The sequence below is a fragment of the Stegodyphus dumicola genome, chromosome 1 (assembly GCF_044657685.1).
Source record: "Stegodyphus dumicola isolate Sdum_Otavi_A_Nest chromosome 1, ASM4465768v1".
NCBI lineage: Eukaryota > Metazoa > Arthropoda > Arachnida > Araneae > Eresidae > Stegodyphus > Stegodyphus dumicola.
In genome coordinates, this window is record NC_140768.1 from 265866299 (window position 1) to 265890242 (window position 23944).

Genomic DNA, 23944 nt, shown 5'->3' on the forward strand with positions numbered 1-23944 from the left:
CCTTCCACTTCCCCAATTGTGTAGCCCATCATCTTTAATCGGCATTTCTATGATGTATCTCCCATCCTCTCTTCTATAGTGCATATGAAGAAAATGATCTCTGCAAAATTGTTCTTCTTTACTTTTCAATTATTTGGTTTCATGGACCTTTTTGATTTCCCAAAACACTTTTAAGGTGTTAGATAAATCATCAACTAAATTAACATGCCCACAATAATTACTAGGATTGTTTTCTTGTGGCATATGTATAGAACCACTTGCAATGTATCCAAAGATGGATTTTTGAAAAATCAAATCTTATTTTTTTAATTTATTTGTTCCTAACAATTCGAAGAAAACTTCATTTAACAACAAAACATGGATTGGGCCGGTTTATAAAATTTTGGATCTGCCGAATTAATTGTTCTTTATGCAATCAGATGCATAATGTTTAGATGTTTGGCAGGTGTTGTGCATGAACAACATAAAAATTTAAAGTGTAAATATAACTTTTATTTGTGTTAGCAATTGTTGCGACTACACTTTTTTTTTTTAGTTTATATTAACTCCGTTTAATTCTGATATAAAGGCATCTATTCTTTTTCTTTGTAGATTTAATGATTGAACACATCGCCTTGAGAGAAAATTATTTTGGCTGCCGTTGTCAATCAAAGTATGGCAAGCGATATAATTCCCATCAAAGTTTTTTAACATGAATTATATCTATGGGAAGTATTACTTGTTTATTACAACACGTAGTCATTGCAGCCTAAGGGCCTAGTCATTGCGTAGCTGCTATTAAAAGTGGATTGTTTATTTCCATTGGAGCCAATCCTGTAATTATCCGTAGAAGGAGTACGAAAGATTTTTGCTCAAATTAGGGCTTATAATTCCACGAATTCGATGATGCTATGTTGGTGATTTTGTAATCTTCCCCTTTTAAATGCAATAATCTATGGTGATATTTATGGTACTTTTTACATGTGTTAATGCTTTTACAAGAATTAATCGTATAAGCGATGATAAACAGTTAAAGCAGAGTTTCTTTGCCTTTACAAAATTGAATCTTTTTTTAACCGATAAATTCAGAAACTGATTACGTTTTAATAATATGTGATCACCTTTGCAGTAAGAACAAGTTTTCGAATTTTCTAAAAGAGATGTCAATGCTTATGAATTAAAAGAATGTTTCACAATTTAGAAGTTTGTTATGCTGCAAAGTGCACGAAAGTTCTTTTAAAAAGGATGTTAACTGTCTGTTTGTTCCTACTTCATCCTTCGTAACCGTTCTTTCCCAGCAGCATCTTGTATTTTTGTCAAGCTTTTCAACTAATACATAAAGAATTAGCGTATTGCTGAAACCATTCACATTTTGTTTTAACACTTTCAAAGATCTTATACATTCATTTATATTGTCAACAAATTTTAAAAGTGAAGGGGCTGAATCACATGTCTGCAGTAAGGAAAGTAACTTTTAATTACTGAATTTATCAGATCTTTTTTATTTAAGTAGCGTTCAACCAATAAATTCCATGCGATGTTGTAATTTGCATCGCAAATGGATATTATAGAATGAGTAATTTCTAAGGCATCTGATTTACAAGAAATTTTCAGATATTGAAATTTTTGCAGTTAAAGTTTTGTTCTTATGAACTGCTGCGAAAAATAAATCTTCAAATTCAATCCACTCTTCAATTTTTCCACTAAATGTAGGAAGCAATAACTTTGGTAACTTTACTTCGGAAACAGAAATGTCTTTAGGCGAAATGTTCTATTGGTATTAGTTTTTACATAATTGGATTTTAAATGTTTTTTATTATCAAATTAATTTCATCTAAATTGTCTAGTATAGTTTCTTTCTCTGGTATGAATGCGTCAATGTTTATATCATCACAATGCGAGAATATAGAATCAAAAAATTTGTTCTGTTTGAAAACATGAAATTTTAGATTCATATGACTGTAGCAAGTCTGTATTTGCTTCTTTAATAGTTGAATTTACTTTTTCTTTAAACGTTGATATATTAGATTTTACACTTTTTTATTTGTTTTAGCAGATTTTAATTCAGCCAATCAATAAGTAAGTCAAGAATTTACTTATCAACCATTCAAGCGTGTGAATTGTGTATTAATCCAACTTGCGATAGTAATCCATAGGTTTTCAAATAATATATCATCCGTCTTGACGGACCAAAAATAATGTGAATATGAATGTGTTGTGTTTTTCGATGATGAATTAAACATAAACATTTAGAACTTTAACTATTTATTGAATTGACTGAATGTTTAGCGTGTCGATATGGGCAAAAAACAAAAATGGCAAGTGCGTAGTTTACATGAGTGGCGTTCTAGCCAACATGCGGCAAGAACAAGATATTGCCAAATGCAACAAAAACATATTCTTCATAGAAGAAAAACAGTTAGTACATAACACTATACAAGTAGAATACTACATATTATGTTTATATTTATTGTATATATATGTGTGTGTAAAGAATTTTCCTCCTCTGTGCTCTGTGCCTTCATGATGCATGTCTAGCTAGCATCAGGGGATCTGGAGTTCAAATCTTGGCTAGGACATTGCTGATTTTTCGTTTCTTGCTCTAAAATAAATCTAATCATTCATTCTGTCTCTCTTTCTATGTATGGTTTGTATACTTGTTTGGTACACATGTTTGGTGTGTGTACTTTTTTCCACATATTTTTATAGAAGTTAGAAATTTAGTATATATATATATATATATTAAAAAATTTTTTTTTTCAGTTGATTAAAAAAGTCTTTTTAAATGTTGTAATCATGTTATTTCTCTAACAGCAGAAGATACCATGCCTTATTCCAGATAGAATGGAAGGTATTTCTAAGCAACTTGCCATGGAAACTGCTGTTGAAAACATAAGCAAGAAAAGCAAAGGTAGGGAAGAAAGTATATTTCTTTTAAAAAATACAGAACAGTCAACCCTTTCATGGAGACTCAATCCCTAAAGCAATTCCCTCTGAAAGTGACGAGTATTTTTGCAAATGTAAACAGACATTGGTATTGATAGTTTTCTGCCTAATGTGATCATCCTTCAGAAGACCAAAATTACCTCGAACTATAAGTGGTCATGTTAAAGAGAGTTTACCACATTGTGAAATTAATTCCCTTTTAGAGGATGAGTAATGCTTCAAAAATCTAGTAGTCTTTTTATGGTTTTATTTCTGAATTTTGAGTTAGCTGCTTTTATAGTTTTCTTTACATGCCGTGTGAGTGTGAACAGGTTTTGAGAATCTTGAAAATCTTCCTAAGGGCTTAACACAATTAGCCCTTAAGCTGTAATAGATTTTGTTTGAAATTTGTATATTACAGTCAATTTTATGTTGTATCTGAAAAAGGTGCTGGAAACATCATTAGAAATGTTTCACAATTAAACTGAAATACTGTTATTTTTCAGTATTGGAATCAAAGAAATAAAATGATTTCTAACCAAGAAAAGGTTTGTTTATAGGGCAGGAAGGCAATTGGCCTTTATCTCCCACATCATTAGGCAAAATTTTAATTATTATCAGAAGTTGGGTTCTGTTGATATAAATTTAGTGCTGAATTGTTAAAAGAACATAAGAAAACTGCCTTCCGTAGTGAAAAAGAAAAAGGTAAAAACCCCAGACTTTGAATTTTGGGATTGATAAAGGGCCCAAATCTAATTTTAAAGGGTTATATATCATTGAATTTTGAATATAAAGTATTTTTTCTTGATTAATAGTCTTTGTGGTGTTAAGAACATGAACTCGTTGAAGGACAAGTTTGACGTCGCAAGTGATTTGGGTCTGGGATGGATTTGAGTTAATTTGGGGATGAATGGATGGGGGAACTCGTTGGGTGAATTTAGATAAAGGAACAGTGGCCAGACTGCCTCTGAAGAGAAACTATCATCATAAAATGATTACTGTCTTTGTAGTTTTAAGTTATTCTTTTAAGGAAAGAACAAAATTAAAATTAATCTTGTCAGATGTGCCACCATTTTGTTCATCCGAAGAAACACCTCCAATTTGGATAATTTGTTACTTCTCGGTGAACTGATCCTGTGGATTCCAAATTCCAAGTATCTAGGAGTTATACTTGATTCTCAATTAACTTGGCAGCTTCACATTCAAAAAGTTAAATACAACTGCTTTCACATCCAATCTGCATCTGTTCTTTGCTAGAAATAGCGATTTGTCACTTGCAAACAAAATTTTGCTTTATAAGTCTAAGATAAGGCCAATTCTCACGTATCTAGTCTTATCTGTCATTCAGCTGCACTGACTAACAAGAAACATATTCAGATTTATTAGTCTAAATTGCTTAGGCAAATTCTCAAAATTTGCTCCTTGGTTAAGGAACAAAGACCTTCATAATGTTCTCCAAATTATACAAATCTCTGATTTTATACAGCAACTTACGGAAAGTTTATTCAAAAAGATTTATTATGTTGGAAATTCGGTGTTACATGCTGTGTCTGTTTATGATTCAATTGTTGCAGCTTCTAGGCAGAGACAGTGTGTGGTTCTCAATCCAGATTATTCTAATAATCCATTTCCCAAAATGCATCAGTATTCTAACCCTGAAGCCCTGGTGAAACGCTATTCTTCATCCCTTCCGAGTCTCGAATGCAAAGGGCATTGATTTAACAAAGAGTCTTTCACAGTTGCACACGATTGCACTTAACTGCTTAATTGATCCTTTCTCCTTCCTTAATAGGGCAGCTTTTAAACCTGTTCCCACCTGCTAAAGGTGATCTCATCTCGGCTCTTAAAACTACTAACATTGTGGGTGAAATTCAACTGCTATTATCAATCAGCTGATCACTGACTTCTTTCAACTCTTCTATCGGGTTTCCCCCTCCCTGTCACCAGACCCGACGTACTTGTGACATCAAGTCGTTGACCTTAGCGGGTGATCGCATTCACTTGTTTTTTAAACCATACACATAAAAGATGAAGGAATTTTATCTTTTTATATTTCTATTCAAAATTTGATTATTGTAACCCTTTCATAATTGATTCTTGTCTTTATTTCTTGACGCAGAATTTAAATAAATGTCTTTTAGTGCTTTTTTTCTTTTCTACTGTAGAAGGCAGTTCTCTTTAAACCATTTAATTTGTCTTTCAAAATTGTAACCCTATTTGATGAATGCCTCTTTAGAAGTAAATTTTTAATTCTTTGATGATGTGGAGGTAAAGATTTTGTGCCTAAGTACTTCGTAAATGATTCCTTTTTTGATCATCAAAATAATTTATATTTTTGAAGTTCTGAGTTTTAAATTGGCTTCTCTGAGCTTCTACAACACTTTTTTGATGTTTCCCAGATGTTCCTGTAAATTGCATAAGATTATAATAATATTACCAAGATATACAAAGCTTTACATGACAGCCCTTCGAAAACTCTTCATTAGGCATTCAGATGTGTCTCTTTTATTGCCAGTCAATATCTCTCCTTATATGAAGGACAGTTCATATAGGTAGAGGTATTGACTGGCAGTAAAGGCAGTCTTCTTCTGATCTTTAGGGTCTATTTTTACTTGCCAGTAGCCTCTCTTCAAAACCAGGGGGAAAGATCATTTGTTTCTTGCTAGCATGTCTTGGATATCATTGCTTCTAGGAAAAGGATAACAGTCCTTTGTAATGGTTTTAGATGTCTGAAGTCAACACAAAATTGTGTGAAAGCATGTTTCTTCTTAACTAAGATGATAGAGGATGTCCTGCGACTAGAGGAAGGCTCTATATATGCCTGTATCTCCTTCAGAAGTTTTCACCTATTTTGCAAAAGTAAGATGCTAAGGATGTTACTTGATAAATGGGTGGTTTCCAATATCAATCCCGTGTTGTGTCACATTCATGTGACCAATGTCACTAAATTTGTTTTTAAATTCTTCTGTTAAATGACATGCAGCTTTAATTTGATTAGCATTTAGTTCAGCAGTTGCAAATAAGTTTTTAAATTCAGGTGGATGCTGCTTCTGATCCATAAAACTTCACTCACTAGATAAATTTAAGATGTCTTTAAATTATTCTGTTAAACAACTTGCAGCTTTAATTTGAGCAGCATTTAGTTCTGTAACTGCAAATATTTTTTTAAATTCATGTGGACTCTGCTTCTAATCCATGAATCATCACCCAATACTTATCTGAGCAACATGAAGCTATGTCCTCTTTTCTTAAGTCCATTAAGGTAGTCGCAGTTAAGTCCTTTTGTATGCATATTTTCTTTAGAGAAATCGGCAGTTCCTATGTGCAGCTTCTCGCGAGTTTCCACTTTATCGCTGATGAAGCATTCAATCCTATCAGTGATAGTAATATTCTTATGAGCAATTATCTTATAACAGCTCATTTCATTTTTGTCTACTCAACAACGATGCATAGGTTATATTTTAAATACGGTCTTTTTGTGAATGAGAGTGAGAATGATGCACGATTGTCGCAGTTAGTATATGGATATGCTCCCAGCATACTTTGCGTGAGTTTAATCATCATTTGCAGCCATTTCGTCTGTCTGTGTCTTGAGCTGTGGAAGTTTATAATGCTTAAGAAAATTGAGTCACCTCAACTGTGAAATGCAGTCTGTAATTTGATTCTTGAGTGCAAGAAATTTGGCTGCTGTGAAAATTCACCATCAGACTTAATGAAGTTTATTGTGACTGATAGTAAAATTAAAAAATGAGTGAGAATGCTCAAGGACATTGGTGGGTTAATGTTCACGATAGGCCATGCTCTGGGCAACCTTTCCAGACTTCTGAAGATTTGGTTTATGATATGGATAGTAAAATTCAAGAAGACTGATGATTTATGATTTTGAAGTTTACCAATTGTTTTTCCACAGGTTTCAAGATAAGGCTTTGTTTTGGAGAAACTGAAATATCGAAAATTGTGTTGCCAGTGGGTTCCAAGCCTGCTACAATAGCCCTTGCATGCTTAGCCATAATTAAATAGGCCAAACCAAACCAGGACTGCTTTCTTGCAGTCACAAAACAAAAGATTGGGCTGTGCTTTATTGTTTTTATCTTGATCATATCGTTATAGGAAATGAGATTTGGATGTCTCACATGAATCCTAAATCCAAGCTACAGTCAATGGAATGGGAACACACATTGTTGCCAACGAAAGTGAAAGCCAAATAGACTATTTCAGTATGAATGATCATAGCAACTGTCTTTTAGAAGAGGAAAGAGATTTTGTTATTGTATTTTATGCTAAAGTCACAGCAGTCAACTCTGATGTGTATTATGTGACCTTGAGAAAATCCGCGCATGCCATACAAAGTAAGCGATATCGTCTTCCAGTGAGATGCTGCTCGATGACAATGCAATTTCACTTATTTCATTACTTAAATGAGTTCCTTTGTGTCAACGATGACATAGAATTGAAAACTGCAGTTGTGAATTAGGCTTCTTCATGAATGGCACATTTCTTTGCCATTGGAATTCATAAATCTTGCTGAACGGTATCACAGATGTTTGAATAAAATGGAAATTATGTAGGAAAGTAGATGAAATTATGTAGAATGTGAAAAGATATATTTTAATGGAATTTACAGTACTTTTCTTATAAAAAATGGACCTTATTTAAAAAATAACCTTTGTATTTCTTCATTAGAGATGCAGAGTTAATTATTTTTGACGTCTGAGCAAAAGCCATATTTCTTCAAAAGTCTAATCTGAGGGTGTATGGATCTATTACATCAGCCACAGACTGTGGGTTCATCGGCACTAAAGGCCAATTTAACATGTGCACTGCTCCCCCCCCCAAAAAAAAGAATGGGACAGTGCTATATCTTCCATTCTACTGGGCCGATTGACAAAATTCAAATTGCGTTCTTCATGTCTCGAAAGCACGACTTAGGATATATATTAGATTTATATATAGCTCTGCTCTAACATAGTTATTTTGACATGAAATCGGACTTTTTCTGAAGTAACATACCAATTTTTTTTCCATATTTCAATTCTACGACTCAAATTATTACTAAATATTAAATTTTGTAAAATTTGGTGTGAAATTTACGGAGAAATTCAACAATTTATGTTGGCGCTTTTTATTCAGTTTGTGCCAAAATTAGCTCACTTGGCAAACTTCTTAATATGTGGCAACCTATTTTCATTTCCATTTTTACATAGGAAAAAAGGACCCAATCGTTCCTTCTTTCAAATAATGTTCTTTATATTATATTTTTAATTATAATTGTTATTAATTTTTAGCAATTTTTTCCTTTTTCGAATTTCATTTTAATTGTTTAAGTTGCATGGTTTCTTTCGAATAACTCTTTTAAAAATTTCTATTTACTCATTCGAACTGCATAGTTTAAATCAGAGGTGCATCGTTTTTTTTTTTTTTTTTCCAAATAGTTTTCTTTATACTATATTTTTAGTTAAAATTACTATTTTAGGTAATTTTTAAATTTTTAGACTTTTATTTTAATTGTTAGTGTTACATTGTCTTTTCAGATAATTATTTTAAAATTTTCTATTTATTCCTTTGAATTGAGCATTTTAAATATATTTATTAATATAAATTTTCCAGAATTTGATTTTATTTATTTGAATTGCTTTTCTTTCGGAAGAATGTTTTGTAACCCAGACTACGATGCGATGTGTTTGAAAACTGCATTTATTAAAAGAGGAAATACAGTAAAGCACAGTCAACACGCCTTTCAATGTTCCGTTCAGAAAAGATATATATAAATAAGAGAGATGTATAACCGACATTTTAACTTAGGATGACTTGCATACTCTGCTTTAAACAGTTTTATCATTGTGTCCATTGCTTTACACAATTTTATCCTACATATGTTTCTTAAAATGTTATTCATATTTTAGTCAAATATTTTATTTTTGAAATCGCAAGTATCAAATATCATAAGATTAAAATGTTTTAAATTTAAAAAAAAGTACAAATACTAAATTTTACGCAAAAATTTATTTTTTCTTCTCTCTCTCTCTCTCTCTTTTTTTTTTTTTTTTTAGGCATTCTGCAAGTATATTAAAAAGCATCCAACTTTTCGAAATATCTTGGTACTTCTGACAATCATTTTAAATAAAGTTATCGCCTTCCATTTCATAAAGATCCACAAACGGCCGAGTGGTAAAGTCGCTGAACACTGGTAGTTCACTCCGGGGTTCGAATCCCAGTAAACGGGCTGGTTGCATGGGCGTTTTCATGGATTTTCTCATGTGTAATGTGTATGCCAGCTGGGTTCCCTTAGAAAGTTGTTCTTCATGAAACCATCCTTCCTTTTAGGCAGATAGCCTTGCTTTGCCGTAACTTAATAATTTAATTCAATCCCTTTCATCAGTATTTGGTCAGTCTTTAGAGGCTAAACATTTTGAAGATATGAGATGAAAGGAAAGACTGGTTTCATCAAGAGGTTTTGGTTTATTAAATTATGACAAAGCACACTAGGGCTATCTGCCTAAGGGGAGGGATGCCTTCGTGGTGGACTTTCTAAAGAAAACTGGCTCGTGTACATGTTACACATAGGGAGAACCACGAAAACGCCCCTGCAGCCAGCCCGTTCGCAGGATTCGAACCTCAGACCGAACTACCAGTGTTCAGCGACTTTACCGCTCGGCCTCTGTTTCTTCAGGAGGAAAAAAAAAACATTTTTAGGTGACATCTATATACATCACTGGATAAACTCCTGAATCTTCAAATAATTCGACTGAGAAACTCGTGGGATTCTCCATTTATGATACGATATGATGTTCTATAACGTAATTTAAATTTATACAACCCTATTGTCTAAAACCAGTCGCTCTTCACTTTAATCTGCAATGATATCATTTTTGTCTTTTCTGTTAACCACAAGCTCAATTGATGGTATTTTCTGGTGTACACGTCCAAGTGTTTTCTCTTTGAGCACCTAAATCCTTTGAAGTATCCTGAAAGTATATTCAAAAGTGTCCAACTTTTTTAACCATCTTAGTATGTCTGACAGCCAAACTTCCCTGCAAATTTTTCCTTTTTTTCTCCCTAATTTTCTTCTTTCCTTGTACAGTTATTTTCAGCGCTCACACAAGAAAATTAAGTTTTTTCATTGCTAGACTTCCATAAATTTTGCATTCTTGTCAATTTTTTTAAAATATCAATTACATGAATTGCGTTTCAGCTAAAGACAGCTTTTCATTTTCTAGTCATTTTAACTATAAATAAAGTTTAAAGCGAAGTCTAAAGGATAAATATTTTAATTAAAAGTTTTTTGCTAAATGACAAAGAAATAAAACAGTCCAGCATTCTGTACCACCGAGTGACCCGATTCTTATATCGGCTGAAACAATCTAAATCATATTAAAGATCATGTTTTTTTATACAATGTATAATGCAAGAGAAAAATTAGCTTCTTAAAACATTCTTTCTAAGAGGATTAATATTAAAATTTATATTTATATATATATTTTTAAAGTTGGGACTTGAACCAAACTGTCAAACTTTTAAAGTTTAATTTACATGGTGGTTATAATTAAAGTTCCACTTTGAAATGGTCATAAAAGGAAAACTACCGGACCAAATATTATCAAACTTGGGAATCCTGTAAAGGAGGTTATGAGAATTTATTTTCCGTGAGGGGGGGGGAAGAGTTCAAAAACTCGCCACCAGGGTAAAATGGCACTGTATGCAATATTGTTAAATGAAATAAGACATAAAAACATCTGTTTAAAATGTGTTTAATAGTTTCCGAAATGTGTTACAAAGCATGTTCAATGTAGCGTCCACCATTTTCAGAAAGCAAGTTAAATCCTGTTACTGCATTCTCAACAGCAGCACTTAGCATATCAGTAGGAATGTTACGGACATATCGGTGTATCACATTTTTCATTTCTGCCAAATTGTTTAGATTATCACCATAAACAGTGCTTTTAAGGTAACCCCATAGCCAAAAGTCACAGATGTTGAGGTCTGGTGAGAAGAGGGGAAGTGTTGGCCTATAAGACGTTCATTCGTGAAATGTTGCCTAAGTAAGTGTGTGACACACGTGAGGTGGGGCCCAGGCTGCATAAAAATCGTAGTATCTAAAATGCCACATTACTGCAGTTCATGTATCACAAAACATTTTAACATTGACTCTAAGTGAGCTGCAATAACAGTGGTCCAGCTGTCGACTGCTCTTCAAAGAAAAAGGGTTCAGTGATAAAACTAGCTGCCATTCAACACCAAGTGGTGTGGAATGACTGTTATGCAATCGAATGCAGTAGGAGAATGCAATGCAGCTAGGTAGATAACATGAGGGATTTCTTTGGCCCAAATCAATTAAAAGCGTTTTGAATCAGTATCTTCATGTTTTAGGGCCGAATTCAGGCTTAAAAAATTACAAATTAGCAATCTGTAAGAAAAGGATTTCCAGATTGTAAGCACTTGTGCGAGTGATTTACGATCTCACATTTTCTGATTGCTAATTCATGGCTTTCACGGACAAATTTCTCACTTACACTGATGGCGCACTCGACTTTTATCGAATTTAACTCCTTTAAATGGTAATTTGCTTACTTCAAAGTTTTTTGAGGGTATACAACATACTAAAACCGTGTAACAAAAGGTTAAGTTAGATTCCGACCCATATTTCGTTTAACAATATTGGAAACAGCACCATTTTCCCCCTGGTGGTGAGGTTTCGAACTTCTTTTTTTCGCGGAAAATAAATTCCCATGACCTCCTTTACACGATTACCAAATTTGATAACATTTGCTCCAGTAGTTTTCCTTTTTTGACCGTTTCAATGTGGAACTTTAATTATAACCACTCTGTATATTATTAAATTTTAATTTAAAGCTACGCGTTATATGCATACCATGCATAAAATTTTCGCTTTTATGGAAAAAATAAAGAATTGAAACAAATATACTTAGGATATTGGACCAAAACTGAAAAAATTTGCCCTCCCTGCGAAAATAAAATATTGAAACGTCGACCTTGAATTTATTGGGTTATCGAATCGGAACATGAGCGGTTCTCCGATTGGTTATTCAGTAATGAAAAGATGCATTGTCATGCAATACAGAACATTTGGAATACGTTTTCTGACTGAATATTGTAAGGTTAAAAGTCATCTGCTTAATTCACAGCTATTTACAAGTCAACTACTTGGGCAATTGCAGAATTGCTTTGATCCTGAGCTTGTAAGACAAACGTAATAGCACTGGATTTAAACACTTCTTTAATCTTCCGAGAACGTTCCTTCTTTAGCTCATATTCCAAGAATATCAAGTGAATACAATTATTGCAAAAGAAATTGAATATTCATTTGCACTACGGCTTTTTAGTTTACTAACGAGTTAACAAAACTTAAGTTCTCCTTTTTGTGTCTAAGAATAGAACAATATTTTAAATATTTACAAATAAAATATTACATTGGAGATTTAATTGGAGCCTCACCAGTTGCCTAGCATTTGAAGATTGTTAAATACTAATTGTTTGTTGTGAAGTCTAACCCAGGCTGCATGGTTGGTTTTTGTAGTTTTCTAGGTTTTCTTTACAAAGGTTTTCTATGAAAGCATCTTAACCAAATAGCTCCCATGTTCTTTCTATGTTCATGTAAGCAACTAACCTAATTTAAGCACGATTTGCAAGTGAAGTTACTAGCAAAACCCGAATAGTTATTTAAAAATCATGTAGCTTGCCAATCGGGAGTAACATGAAAGATAAGGCGTCAATAATTGAATTGCTGGTTACGGTACGCTGTTGTTTCTAAACTTAGATGGTCATTCCTTAATTAAATATAACTGATTTGTAACTTCTACTAAAGCTGACGGTAAGAAATGAAGTGTAAATAAATAGTATCATGTGCAATCTTGATTAATATAAATTAGAAATATTTGCATAGAAAAATATTTGCATTCGGACAAAGTGTGTGTGATTATGGCAAAGCCTCGAGGGCTATCTGTCTAAGGGGAGGGATGCCTTCATGGAGGACTTTCTAAGGAAAACTGGCTCGTATACACGTTACACATGGGGAAAACCACGAAAACGCTCTTGCAGCCAGCCCGTTCGCGAGATTCGAATCTCGGACCAAACTACCAGTGTTCAGCGACTTTACCGCTCGGCCACTGGTGAGCCCCATTCAGACAAAGTTTTTTGAAATATTTGCAATTACTTTATAAGAAGGATTTATTAATAGCCGTAATAATTACTTATTATATTACTGATGATTAGGATTCAGTTCTTGACAATTACAGTTAAATTAGAATTTTAAGGATATAATGAAAATACGCTATGTGCAAAAATACATTTTAGAATAAAAATGAGTTGATTTTTTATGTTTAGAAACTTCTTAAATTCATTTAATAAACATCATACTCTCGTTGTTAATTGAATCCAGAATGTTGGGTGTTGTGTATATAATTATTCTTACTTGTCCACAAAACCTGATGACTTATCCAGCCATTAAGTAGCTGCAGATCATTTCTGCATAACCATTGAACTTCTATTAATTCGATCTCTAGAGGGTTGTATGTTTATATCATATTTTATAAAAATGATTATTCTAAATCTTATGTTTTTATAAAAATATACTGTGCTTTAAAAATAGGGATGATAGTATCAGCCGCTCTTTCAGCCACCTCATAAGCAACAGTTTGTTTAGAAATAAATTATGCAGTTAATGTCATAAAATATTTTCATAAAATTCAAATAAACATCAAACGAAAGTTCTCAGAATTCGATTTAAACAAAGTTAAAGTAAAGTAGCAGACGATAAAATGCCGAAGGTAAAAATTTACTCTTATTTTTTTTAAAAAAAGGAAGAAAGAGAGAAATTAAAAAAAAAAAAATTAAAAATTTGAATAATATCATCTATAATTAAAAAGATAACTTTTCATATAGTATTAATAAATATTTATTATGCATCATTGAGGGAAAAATTCATATAATTAATTCTTCGTAAAATTTTATTTGAAATTTAAGGTTAAAAATAGCTGTGGCAATTCACTGTAACAAAAATCCATAAGCCACATTTGGTGTTATTATCGCTCCAAAAAAAGATGCCAAATTTCAAAACGCAAAAATATGTAAATTCGTGTATATCTTAGAAAATTTTGAATAAAAAAGTCTAATTTTTTAATTAATTAATTTAATTTCAAAGTAGGTGTATTTTAGAAATACACCTACTTTGTTAAGATGATAAAAATTTTATAGGTTATAATTCAAAATTTTTTCGAAAAATTTATAAAAAATATTTAAAAATAGAAATTTAAAAAATAAAACACAAAAAATGACTAAATTTTATTTGGAATGAACCTTAATTTTGAAATGTGAAAGGAAAAATCAAAAAGGTTTAATAGAAAAAGAGATATTAATAAATATTTGCCAAATTCGATTAACATTAAGGAGCTAAAATTTTGAGAGCTAATATTTTAAAAACTACTCGTATGATTTTTACAAAACTTGGTATTGTGTTAGATAAGTGCTATATATAAATCTAATATATATCTTAAGTCGCGCTTTCGAGACGTGAAAAACGCAGTTTGAATTTTGTCAATCGGCCCAGTAGCACTGTCCCTTTTTTTTTTTTTTTTTTTTTTTTTTTTTTTTTTTTTTTAGCAGTGTACATTAATTTTTTCAGACACTGACATTTTCTGTCCAAATGCTGACCTATATCAGCTTGCAGAATGGTCGCATTTGCTCCAGTGTTTACTAAAGAGGAGGAGGTCTACCAAGGAGATCCATTTATTTCTTCATCAACACAGAGTTCATGATGTGATGATATTTATAAAGCAGCTGCATTTACTGTTTTCAATAACTTCTGCTTCTTCATAATATTTTAAATAAGTTATTAACGCACAGGGCATTGCCTTTGTAAATGTCTCTCACCCAACACTTTATTCCATTATTATGGCTCCTTTGAAGTCTTTTCAGCTAGATGCACACAACATTGCTTCCATAAATGTTAGCCTCCTTTATTAAAATTCTAGCATTTCACTTTATTATTATTATTATTTCATTTTGTCTTGCATGTTTCTGTTGTCTTCAGACTTATCCTCTGTCACCATTTTTGGCACTGTGTCCATCAAACTGTTGACACCCTGTATAAAGTGATTTTTTTTTTTTTTTTACTGTCATTCTGTACAGTCTATGCTTTTATGGCATGCATTCGAGTATTCTTAAAATCCTTATTATCAATTATCTGGAAAGCTTGTTGCTTATCGGGATCCCTAATAGCATCCACAAAATACTCCGTGTGTCTTTAATTTCTAGTCTGAAAATGCTAGTTGTGTTAAATTTTCAGTTTCAGTAACCGGTTCTTGAAAGATCTTCGCTGCCTTCTGTTGTTGCATTTCGAGCTATGGTTGGTATAAATCCTTGATAAATGTTTCTCCAAATCGTAGATCTAAGACATTAATTACGGCATCCATTTTTTGACATGTTTCGTTTGGAATCATTTGTAAGATGACAGCACCATCTATTATGGATGCAGCCATATTTAAGGCTTTCGTGATAGGATCCCTTTGATTTGCTATGAAATTTTTTGAATCTGTGTTTTGTGTATGCTCCTTGATAACATTCCATCGTGTGGTGCCAGTTTAATTGCAAAACGAGATGGGCGAACTGGGATGCTGTTCAAAGCAGGCTGAGCTGGAACATTGTTTACAGTTGAGGCCAGTTCTAAAAATTTTAATTCTCATCTTAAAATTCCCTTCAAGACTCTCATTTGCAGAAATTTCATGATTTGATATAGACAATTTTGTGATTTTCAGTCTTTATCTCATCATTTTTTTCTTCCTGTAGCAGCTATGTTCTCAGTCATTGTATTCAAGTTTTCCTTTCAACCGCGGCAATGTTCTCTTTCATCTTAATGGCGTTTGCTGCTTTCTCTTTCCTCATCTCAGTGACATTTGTTTTGATGGAGCTCTTTATCTCAGTGGCTTCTGTGGCTGCTGCATCTTTCTTCATCGCAGCAACATTAGTGATTGCCTCTTTTCTGCTAGCAGCAATCATTTTCATAACTTTTAATTAAACTTTCTTGATGAAATTTCTCTTAACACCTCGAATAATAGAAAGAAATTAGCATTTTATTATAAAGTTAGAAATAGCCTAAGCCAAATGCAGATATAAACAATTTTTCTGTAAGGTTCAAGAAATATCAGCTGTTGCCAAAATCATTTGTAAAACAAACTCAATTCAGCCAAATCTCTGTTGAATAACAACTAAAACAGCAGCAACAACAACTCTTAGTCATATTTGTATAAGACACAGGCATCCACAAAATTCAAGAAAGATTTGTTGCTTGAAGACCGTACCTTGCATTTCACTTAAGCTATTTTTATATTCTCAACACTGTCATTCCCAAATCAGCAATTCCATATTAGAAACAAATACATATAAAAAAGTAAATAAATGAGTGCAATTCACAAATACAAAACTAATAAATAAATAGTTGAATAATGTGGTGAAAAGAATTAAAATTTTTACAGATATGTGCACTTAACATATAGCTATCACAGTATATTTGTATTGTTGCATACATACGGGTTCAAGAAGGTTCAAGCATGGAATACAAACAGAACTGATGATAGCTTAGCAAAATTTATTTTCACAAAATAAAAAGTTTTTGAACTTTTCACAAAAGTATTCTTACAGCTCTTCGTAGTATTACATATTTATGTATTCTTAGTATTACATGTTTTAAGCTACTTAGAAAGTTAAACACAATGCAATGCAAAGCGCTTCTAAAGAGCGAATCTCGCACAGAGGTTTAACTCTGAAGCTCTCTCTAGTTTTGTATAGTTTTTCCCTGACTATTGAGGAATTTCCAGCACTTTCCATTTCTCTAAATTACTGGAAGGCATATATGGTTAAAGTTACATATAAGAGACAGATATGGTTGCTGTTACATATAGGGATCGGTAACAGTTATACAGGGACCAGACCCCAAATTTTTTTTAAATCTAATGGTGGGCACTTGCCTATTTGACATTGGCTGCTCCTAAGGAGAGAAGTGGTGGTCATTATATTGTGGAGGCACCTAATAGCTGCCACTGTTTGCTTTCTATAAAGCGACAGACAATTACAACCATACCTTCTCCAGGATTCCAACCTGGGCCCTTCGGTATTTCAATCAGTTTCCCTAAGCAATGTAGCATCTGAGTGGCTGGATGAAAATGTTCGCCAAGTTTGACGATTTCTCGCCAAATTTGGAGACAAACGTTACTCTCCAAAACCATCGCCATCTTGGCGATATCTCACCTACCTAATGAGACAGCTATTTGCCTCAGTGTTAACCTTATTTTTCCAGCAGAGCTTCACTTTTTTTCAGGCTTTTAATGTTATATAAAAGGTACTAGAATTTCATAGTAATTTCACTAAAATTATTTACATATATACGAAATTCATAATATTTTATAAGTTCAGATTCTTTTTATAATTTTTTAAAAATATTTTTGTGAAATTTTCTTGAAGTCCAATGTTTAATGGGATTAATGCTTTTTATCATTCTAATGAAATAAATGATTCTAGTATTTTGATTTTTTGAAATTTTTTCCTCATGACAATCTTCCAGTCCTTTAAAAATGAACCTGCGAAATTTCATTAACAGAACATGCAATTGAAGATTTAGAAGGCTATGAAGATGAATGGGAAAAGAAGTATGGGAATTATTCTGATATGGAATCAAAAATGATAGATTGTATTCCAAGTTTCATTAAAGAAAATTATTCTTATTTACTGGAGGATGAAACTTCTCATCAGTGTGGAAAACGTTTTACTGGTTTAGATACTGAAGATGACTTTCTGAATATTGCATATATTGAAGATTCTCCAACAGAAACAGGATCAACAAATGAATGTAAGAGTCTTATTATATTTGCAAAAAAAATATGAATAATAAATAAAATATTGGTTTGAAATCTGTTAGCTAATGTTGTGCCAATATAGTTTAATGATTGAATTAATGAAAAATAACATTTAATGATGCATTTTAAATTTGGACACCTTTTTAAAACCTTAGAGTTTCTTGTTCTTTTCTTATGCAGGTGAAGATATAAGTACTGTTATTAGTCACCTTGACAAAATGAGAAGTGAATTGAAAACAACTTATGAGGAGCAAATAAAACCACTGCTTGAAGCTGAACAAGGTATTAGCATGAACAAGTGTTTTTAGATTTTATCTTGTAGATATCTTTTTCAAGAGTTATGTCTTATGTATGTAAGTACTTATAAATAGGCATTAAGATGTTAAGTTTTATTTTTAAAATTTATTAATTAATTATTATTTTTTAAGTTGCTTCTAGGAGAGAATTATCAGATAAAGCTATAGAAGCAGATATTTTGAAATTACCAGCTGAAGATAAAGCAGTTGAAATTGATGAAAAAATGACGGAAAAATTAACTTCATCAAGAAGCATTCAAGTAAATTTGACGAATGGTGGTGTCATGGCTTTTAAACGAAGGTAATTAGAGATGATGAATTTATAATTATGCTTTTGATGGATTTTTTAAAAGTATATTTAGCAAAATGTATATATTTCAAAGCATTCACAGTATTATCTTTATATTAATAAGTATAGTACAAAGTCCGAAATCCGGACTTGTCGAGACTTTTCCGATTCCGAATTTGGGATTTTTCCGGATATTAGATCATCAGTTTAAAATCTAGTAAGATGGCATGTAGAAATTATAAAATTAAAAATATGAAATAATGAAGTATTTATGATCTAAAGGATATCAAAACTTACCAAAAAAAAAAAAAAAAAAAAAAAAAAAAAAAAAAAAAAAAAAAAAAAAAGCTTAATATTTATTTGTTTACCTTATTAAACTTTTCTTTCAATGTAAGTTGTTTAAGTTGCTTCGTGTTTTGTGCTAATACTTTCTCTTTAATTCTGTAGACAGACATAATCTCTTGTTCAGTTACATTGTTGAAGTCCGAGAATTCTGACCAACTTGTCAATCGAATTTTTTTTTGTTTTCAGTAACCTTCTCTTTCATTTTCTTCACTATCAGTAACAGTATTTTCTGGATCTAGAACCATACTACAGATTTTGTTGTTCATTAATTGATTGATGATTGAGAAGTATTGTCATCATAATGAAAAACTTCTTGTATATCATCTTCATTTATTCCCACTTCTCAACATTCACCTTTGTTTTGTGATATCTGAAAACCTTTAAAATTTGTGGCTATCATCATCAAATTTAGCTATTGTTCACTGTACATATTTGGCTATGCATCATGAGCTTGGCAAGTAATGACAAGTTCCGTTAAATTTTATCTTGCTTCTGTCGTGCACTGAGGTAATTAAGCTTGAATTGTATTAGTTTAGTTATTTATTATACTTATGTCTATTTCTTGCACATGCTTAATGCTTATCAGAGTTCTGAGTAAATAAATTCCTACATATACTTAAGCTTTATTGAGGCCCAGTGCTAGATATCTTACTGCCTGATGCAGCCTCTGTGGGTCCTAAATTCTGCAACCCGGTGCCACCTTATGACCCTGGCTCTGGTTGTGGGTTTAGTGAATAATAAATCAGTTATTCTTAATTCAAACAGTCCTAAATGTAATCTTTAGGTCTATGAGTATCATCAACAAAATCTATTTTTAACATATGGAAAGAAATTTTTTTTGTCAACATTTTTCAGCGCATTTAACTTAAATCTGTAATCATTGCCAAGTGTAATGTCAACATAATAGGTTACCATACTCCTTTGTTATTCAATTACTAACATAAAAAAATTGTTTAGGCATCACTACATGAGTCATTTCATAAGGTGTCATGTGTTGATAAATATGCGGTGATGAAATGAAAGGAAAGGATAATAAATAATGATTCGCCAGGTTGGCGTTCAGATCAACGATGTATCTATGTGGAATATTTCAGTTTGAGATATGTGCTCAGCAGAAACACAGCAACGAAGCCAAATTACTGATCCTTCAAATTTATGCTAAAATGATTGTTTCTTCAATAACAAGGTATTTTATTTAGTGTCGAAGTGAAATTAAGAATCAGGTCTCTCCAGATGTTTTATTATGTGTGGAGGGGGGAAATCAAATGCACATGCATAAAGCCTACGAGAAAAACATTATTGGTGGTTTTGAGGTCCGGATTTTAGATCATTCCGGATAATGGACATCTGGATTTCAGACTTTGTACTGTACTAATGTATAGTTTCTGATTCATTTATAGCAAATTATGCCATGTATCATAAATCAGAGGTAGCAATTCTGGGTAGCATGATTATTCTCAAAGAAATCACTATCTTTAAAAACAGTGTTAAGCAATGTGATTTGCTAATATTCATAATATAATGATTAAAAACTCAAGAAGATTCAGAAAGACTTTTCAGACTTGGAAACATTTTTTATGTACTGGTTTCTAAAATTAGCACAAACGTGATTTTTTTACAGATACTTTCAGTAATATTTTGAGTAGCATTTCAGTCTATCAACCTAGAGATCTGTACATGAAATCAAGGTAGGTGTAGGTATAGCCTATTCTGTTTTATCTTCTGTTAAAGAAAATTAACCAGTTAAAATTTCAGGGCTTTATGAAAGGTTTTTCATCAGATATTTTCACCGATATTACAAAATTTATTATTAAATTTATTATTAAAATTCCAGAAGTCGGAGTCGGTCATTTTCCCTACCTACTCCACAGCCCTACTATTGATACGTTCATGTGCATCACTGAACATACCACTGAAAGCACTGATTTCTCTGCTGCAGCAAAATTAAAGTAATGGTTGCCTTGCAAAACAAACAAATGGCATTCGATGCATTTCTGTACCTTACATGTAGATAAATGCGCTATTCAATGTACCTAATTTCCTAAGGCAGGGTATGTGTTATCGCTGCATGATCTGTAAAAGCAATGTGTCATCTCTACTAGTGAATGAGATACATTGATACCTTGCATGTCTCTTTATGTGCCCACCTGGACTTGTTGATTGGGAATTTTTATAATAGTCACTGTATCCTGACCAGTACGAGCACCATTTGTGCTGTATCATAATCTGCATTCAGGATAGGTAATGATTCCTGCACGGTTGACTTCCGAGACATACTGATATAAGTTCCTACTTTTTATGTAAAGCATAACATAATCCTTAACATAAAAATGTCATATTGTAGCCTTGGCTACTAATGTTTAAAATTAATTTATGACTAGTAACAGCATGAATTATAAACAAATAGCTAAGTTATTGCATTTTATTTTCCAGCTATCGAAATGCGACGCTACGAGCAACATTTTGAAACCAAAACCTAGCAATCATGAATCAGAACTAGAACTAGTTGCCATTCAGCATAAAGAAATTTAAATATAAATATGAACTACTTATTGGCATTCAGCATAAAAGAAATATAAATATGAATATTAACAAAATATTAAAGTTAATTTTATAAAATAATTAAACACATGAACAAATATATGAAATAAAAAATAATTATTTCTCATGCAATAACTGGGCCACTACACTACTACGATGTAGCCTTGGCTACTAATGTTTAAAATTAATTTATGACTAGTAACAGCATGAATTATAAACAAATAGTTAAGTTATTGCATTTTATTTTCCAGCTATCGAAATGCGACGCTACGAGCAACGTTTTGAAACCAAAACCTAGCAATCAGGAATCAGAACTAGAACTAGTTGCCATTCAGCATAAAGAAATTTAAATATAAATATGAACTACTTATTGGCATTCAGCATAAAAGAAATATAAATATGAATATTAACAAAATATTAAAGTTAATTTTATAAAATAATTAAACACATGAACAAATATATGAAATAAAAAATAATTATTTCTCATGCAATAACTGGGCCACTACACTGACCCGGACGTGATAAAATGTGTAACACCATGTTTAATTTGTGTAGGAAAAAGGTTAGGTTTAGAAATTTCGGGATATTTCGACAGTAAATCGAAAATTTTTATGGATTTATTTAATGTGGTTACTGAGTAATCACTGGAAATAGCAGCGACATCACACTGGACACAAAGTTGTGTTACGCCATCAATTAATTTTTTCTTATTTATATCGACAAGCAATTTATATTTGTGAAGAAAGTCAGCTCCTAAAATACCTTTTGTGACATCAACAATTATGAATGGAAACTGAAAATCACGACGTAATCCCAAATCAAGAGTTAGCGTTTTTATGCCATAAGTGGAAATATCTGTGCCATTAGCTGCATATAGTTTATATTCAGTTTTACATTTATTCTGTGAAGTAGCAGGAATTATGCTTACGTCAGCTCCGCTATCAATAAGAAAGTGCAAATTTGATCTTCGGTCACGAACGAATAAACGAAATTTGTGACAATCCTTCATATTTTCTGCAGCAGCGTTTGCCGCTGAACCTACTGCAGATTCGAGTTTTCCTGGTTTTTGAAATCGTTTTTTACCCAAGCACACGGAGGCTTGCATTTCTCTGAAATGCATATTGCTCTAAAACGAAAGTGATAAAAACAAAATTTGCCAGTAGGGTCATATCGTTTACGAGATCCGCTTTTGAACGTGAATTACGTAAATCCGAGTCCCTGCGTCTTGAGCAAATGGTGATTTGATCAATTTTTTGTTCAAGAAAGGTAATTCTTTGCAACAAATCATTTGCGGGAACGGAAGGAGCATTAGCACTAAATACTTCTGGTTTCCGATTCATATCACTAATTTTATCTGCCATAGACGCTAACTTGGTTACATCTTCATCACTAACTAATAATATATTTTTTATGGAGTCAGGTAGCTTCTCCAGCCATAAAGTTTTGATTAGATTTTCAGACACATCTGTAGTAGCAACTGATCTCAACTTCTGCAAAAGTTGGCTTGGTTTCATGTCTCCAAGTTTGATACCAGTAATCAAACGTTTAATCCGTACATTTTCACTTTCTTTGAATAAATGTAATAAGCTAATTTTAGCATCCGAATATTTTGTGGCACTATCGTTCGTTACAATGTCCCAAATATTTTCGACGAACTTAGGTTCAAGCTGTGAAACTAAATAATTAAATTTCGTTTCTTCTGAAACGATATTACTAATTTTGAACTGAGCTTCAACTTGAAAAAGCATATTTCCGGTTTATCAGTCCAAAAAGGAGGTATTTTTACACTCACCTTATGAAGCTCCGGTGACTGCATCGTATCTTTCATAGCAGTTTCAGAAGAGTCATTTGTTGACATTTCGAAAATTAATCAGGGTCACCATGATGTAGCCTTGGCTACTAATGTTTAAAATTAATTTATGACTAGTAACAGCATGAATTATAAACAAGTAGCTAAGTTATTGCATTTTATTTTCCAGCTATCGAAATGCGACGCTACGAGCAACGTTTTGAAACCAAAACCTAGCAATCAGGAATCAGAACTAGAACTAGTTGCCATTCAGCATAAAGAAATTTAAATATAAATATGAACTACTTATTGGCATTCAGCATAAAAGAAATATAAATATGAATATTAACAAAATATTAAAGTTAATTTTATAAAATAATTAAACACATGAACAAATATGAAATAAAAAATAATTATTTCTCATGCAATAACTGGGCCACTACAATATCAAACAATAAGTGAGTAAATGTCATATCAAAATGTGAAGTGGGATTTCAAATATCTTTTAATATTGCTTCAAACTGTTATTACTTTTCCACTAATGCGCACATTCCGTAAATAGTTTATTTGCATATGCCAGCATATTCTACTTTTCATGCAAATAGTAGCAGGTCTGTCAGTTGCTAACTAAATAAAACCACACAGTGCATTTACTAAGTTTTGGAACTAATTATTTTTTATTTACACTGGTGAACAAAAATTAAGGACAATGTTGAAAAATTAGCTTATCAGTAGAACAAAGGCGCAGAGTGGATTGAAAGACTAATCATGAGATCAACTAGGGTCAGATACATTAGCACATGTGCATATATGCAGCTAGAGGTAATGAAGGAGTATCAGAGGGCTGTAAAGATGGCTGTAGGTGTGAACTCAGCATTTTGGGGAAGCTCTTGCATGAATGATGTTGAGTTGCTGC

The 23944-nt window shown here is 32.2% G+C and overlaps 1 protein-coding gene across 3 annotated transcripts in view; it reads left to right on the forward strand.

The window, feature by feature from the left end:
- LOC118198688 (uncharacterized) overlaps positions 1–23944 on the forward strand; it is a 140718-nt gene that overhangs the window by 70883 nt on the left and 45891 nt on the right. For 2 of the 3 annotated variants that reach the window (XM_035370431.2, XM_085806485.1), the window contains 4 exons: positions 2794–2890; positions 17513–17761; positions 17949–18050; positions 18197–18365. In XM_035370431.2, coding sequence (XP_035226322.2) covers positions 2794–2890; positions 17513–17761; positions 17949–18050; positions 18197–18365 — 617 coding nt within the window. The remainder of the gene's footprint in view (positions 1–2793; positions 2891–17512; positions 17762–17948; positions 18051–18196; positions 18366–23944) is intronic. The other variant, XM_035370432.2, reaches the window with a different exon arrangement.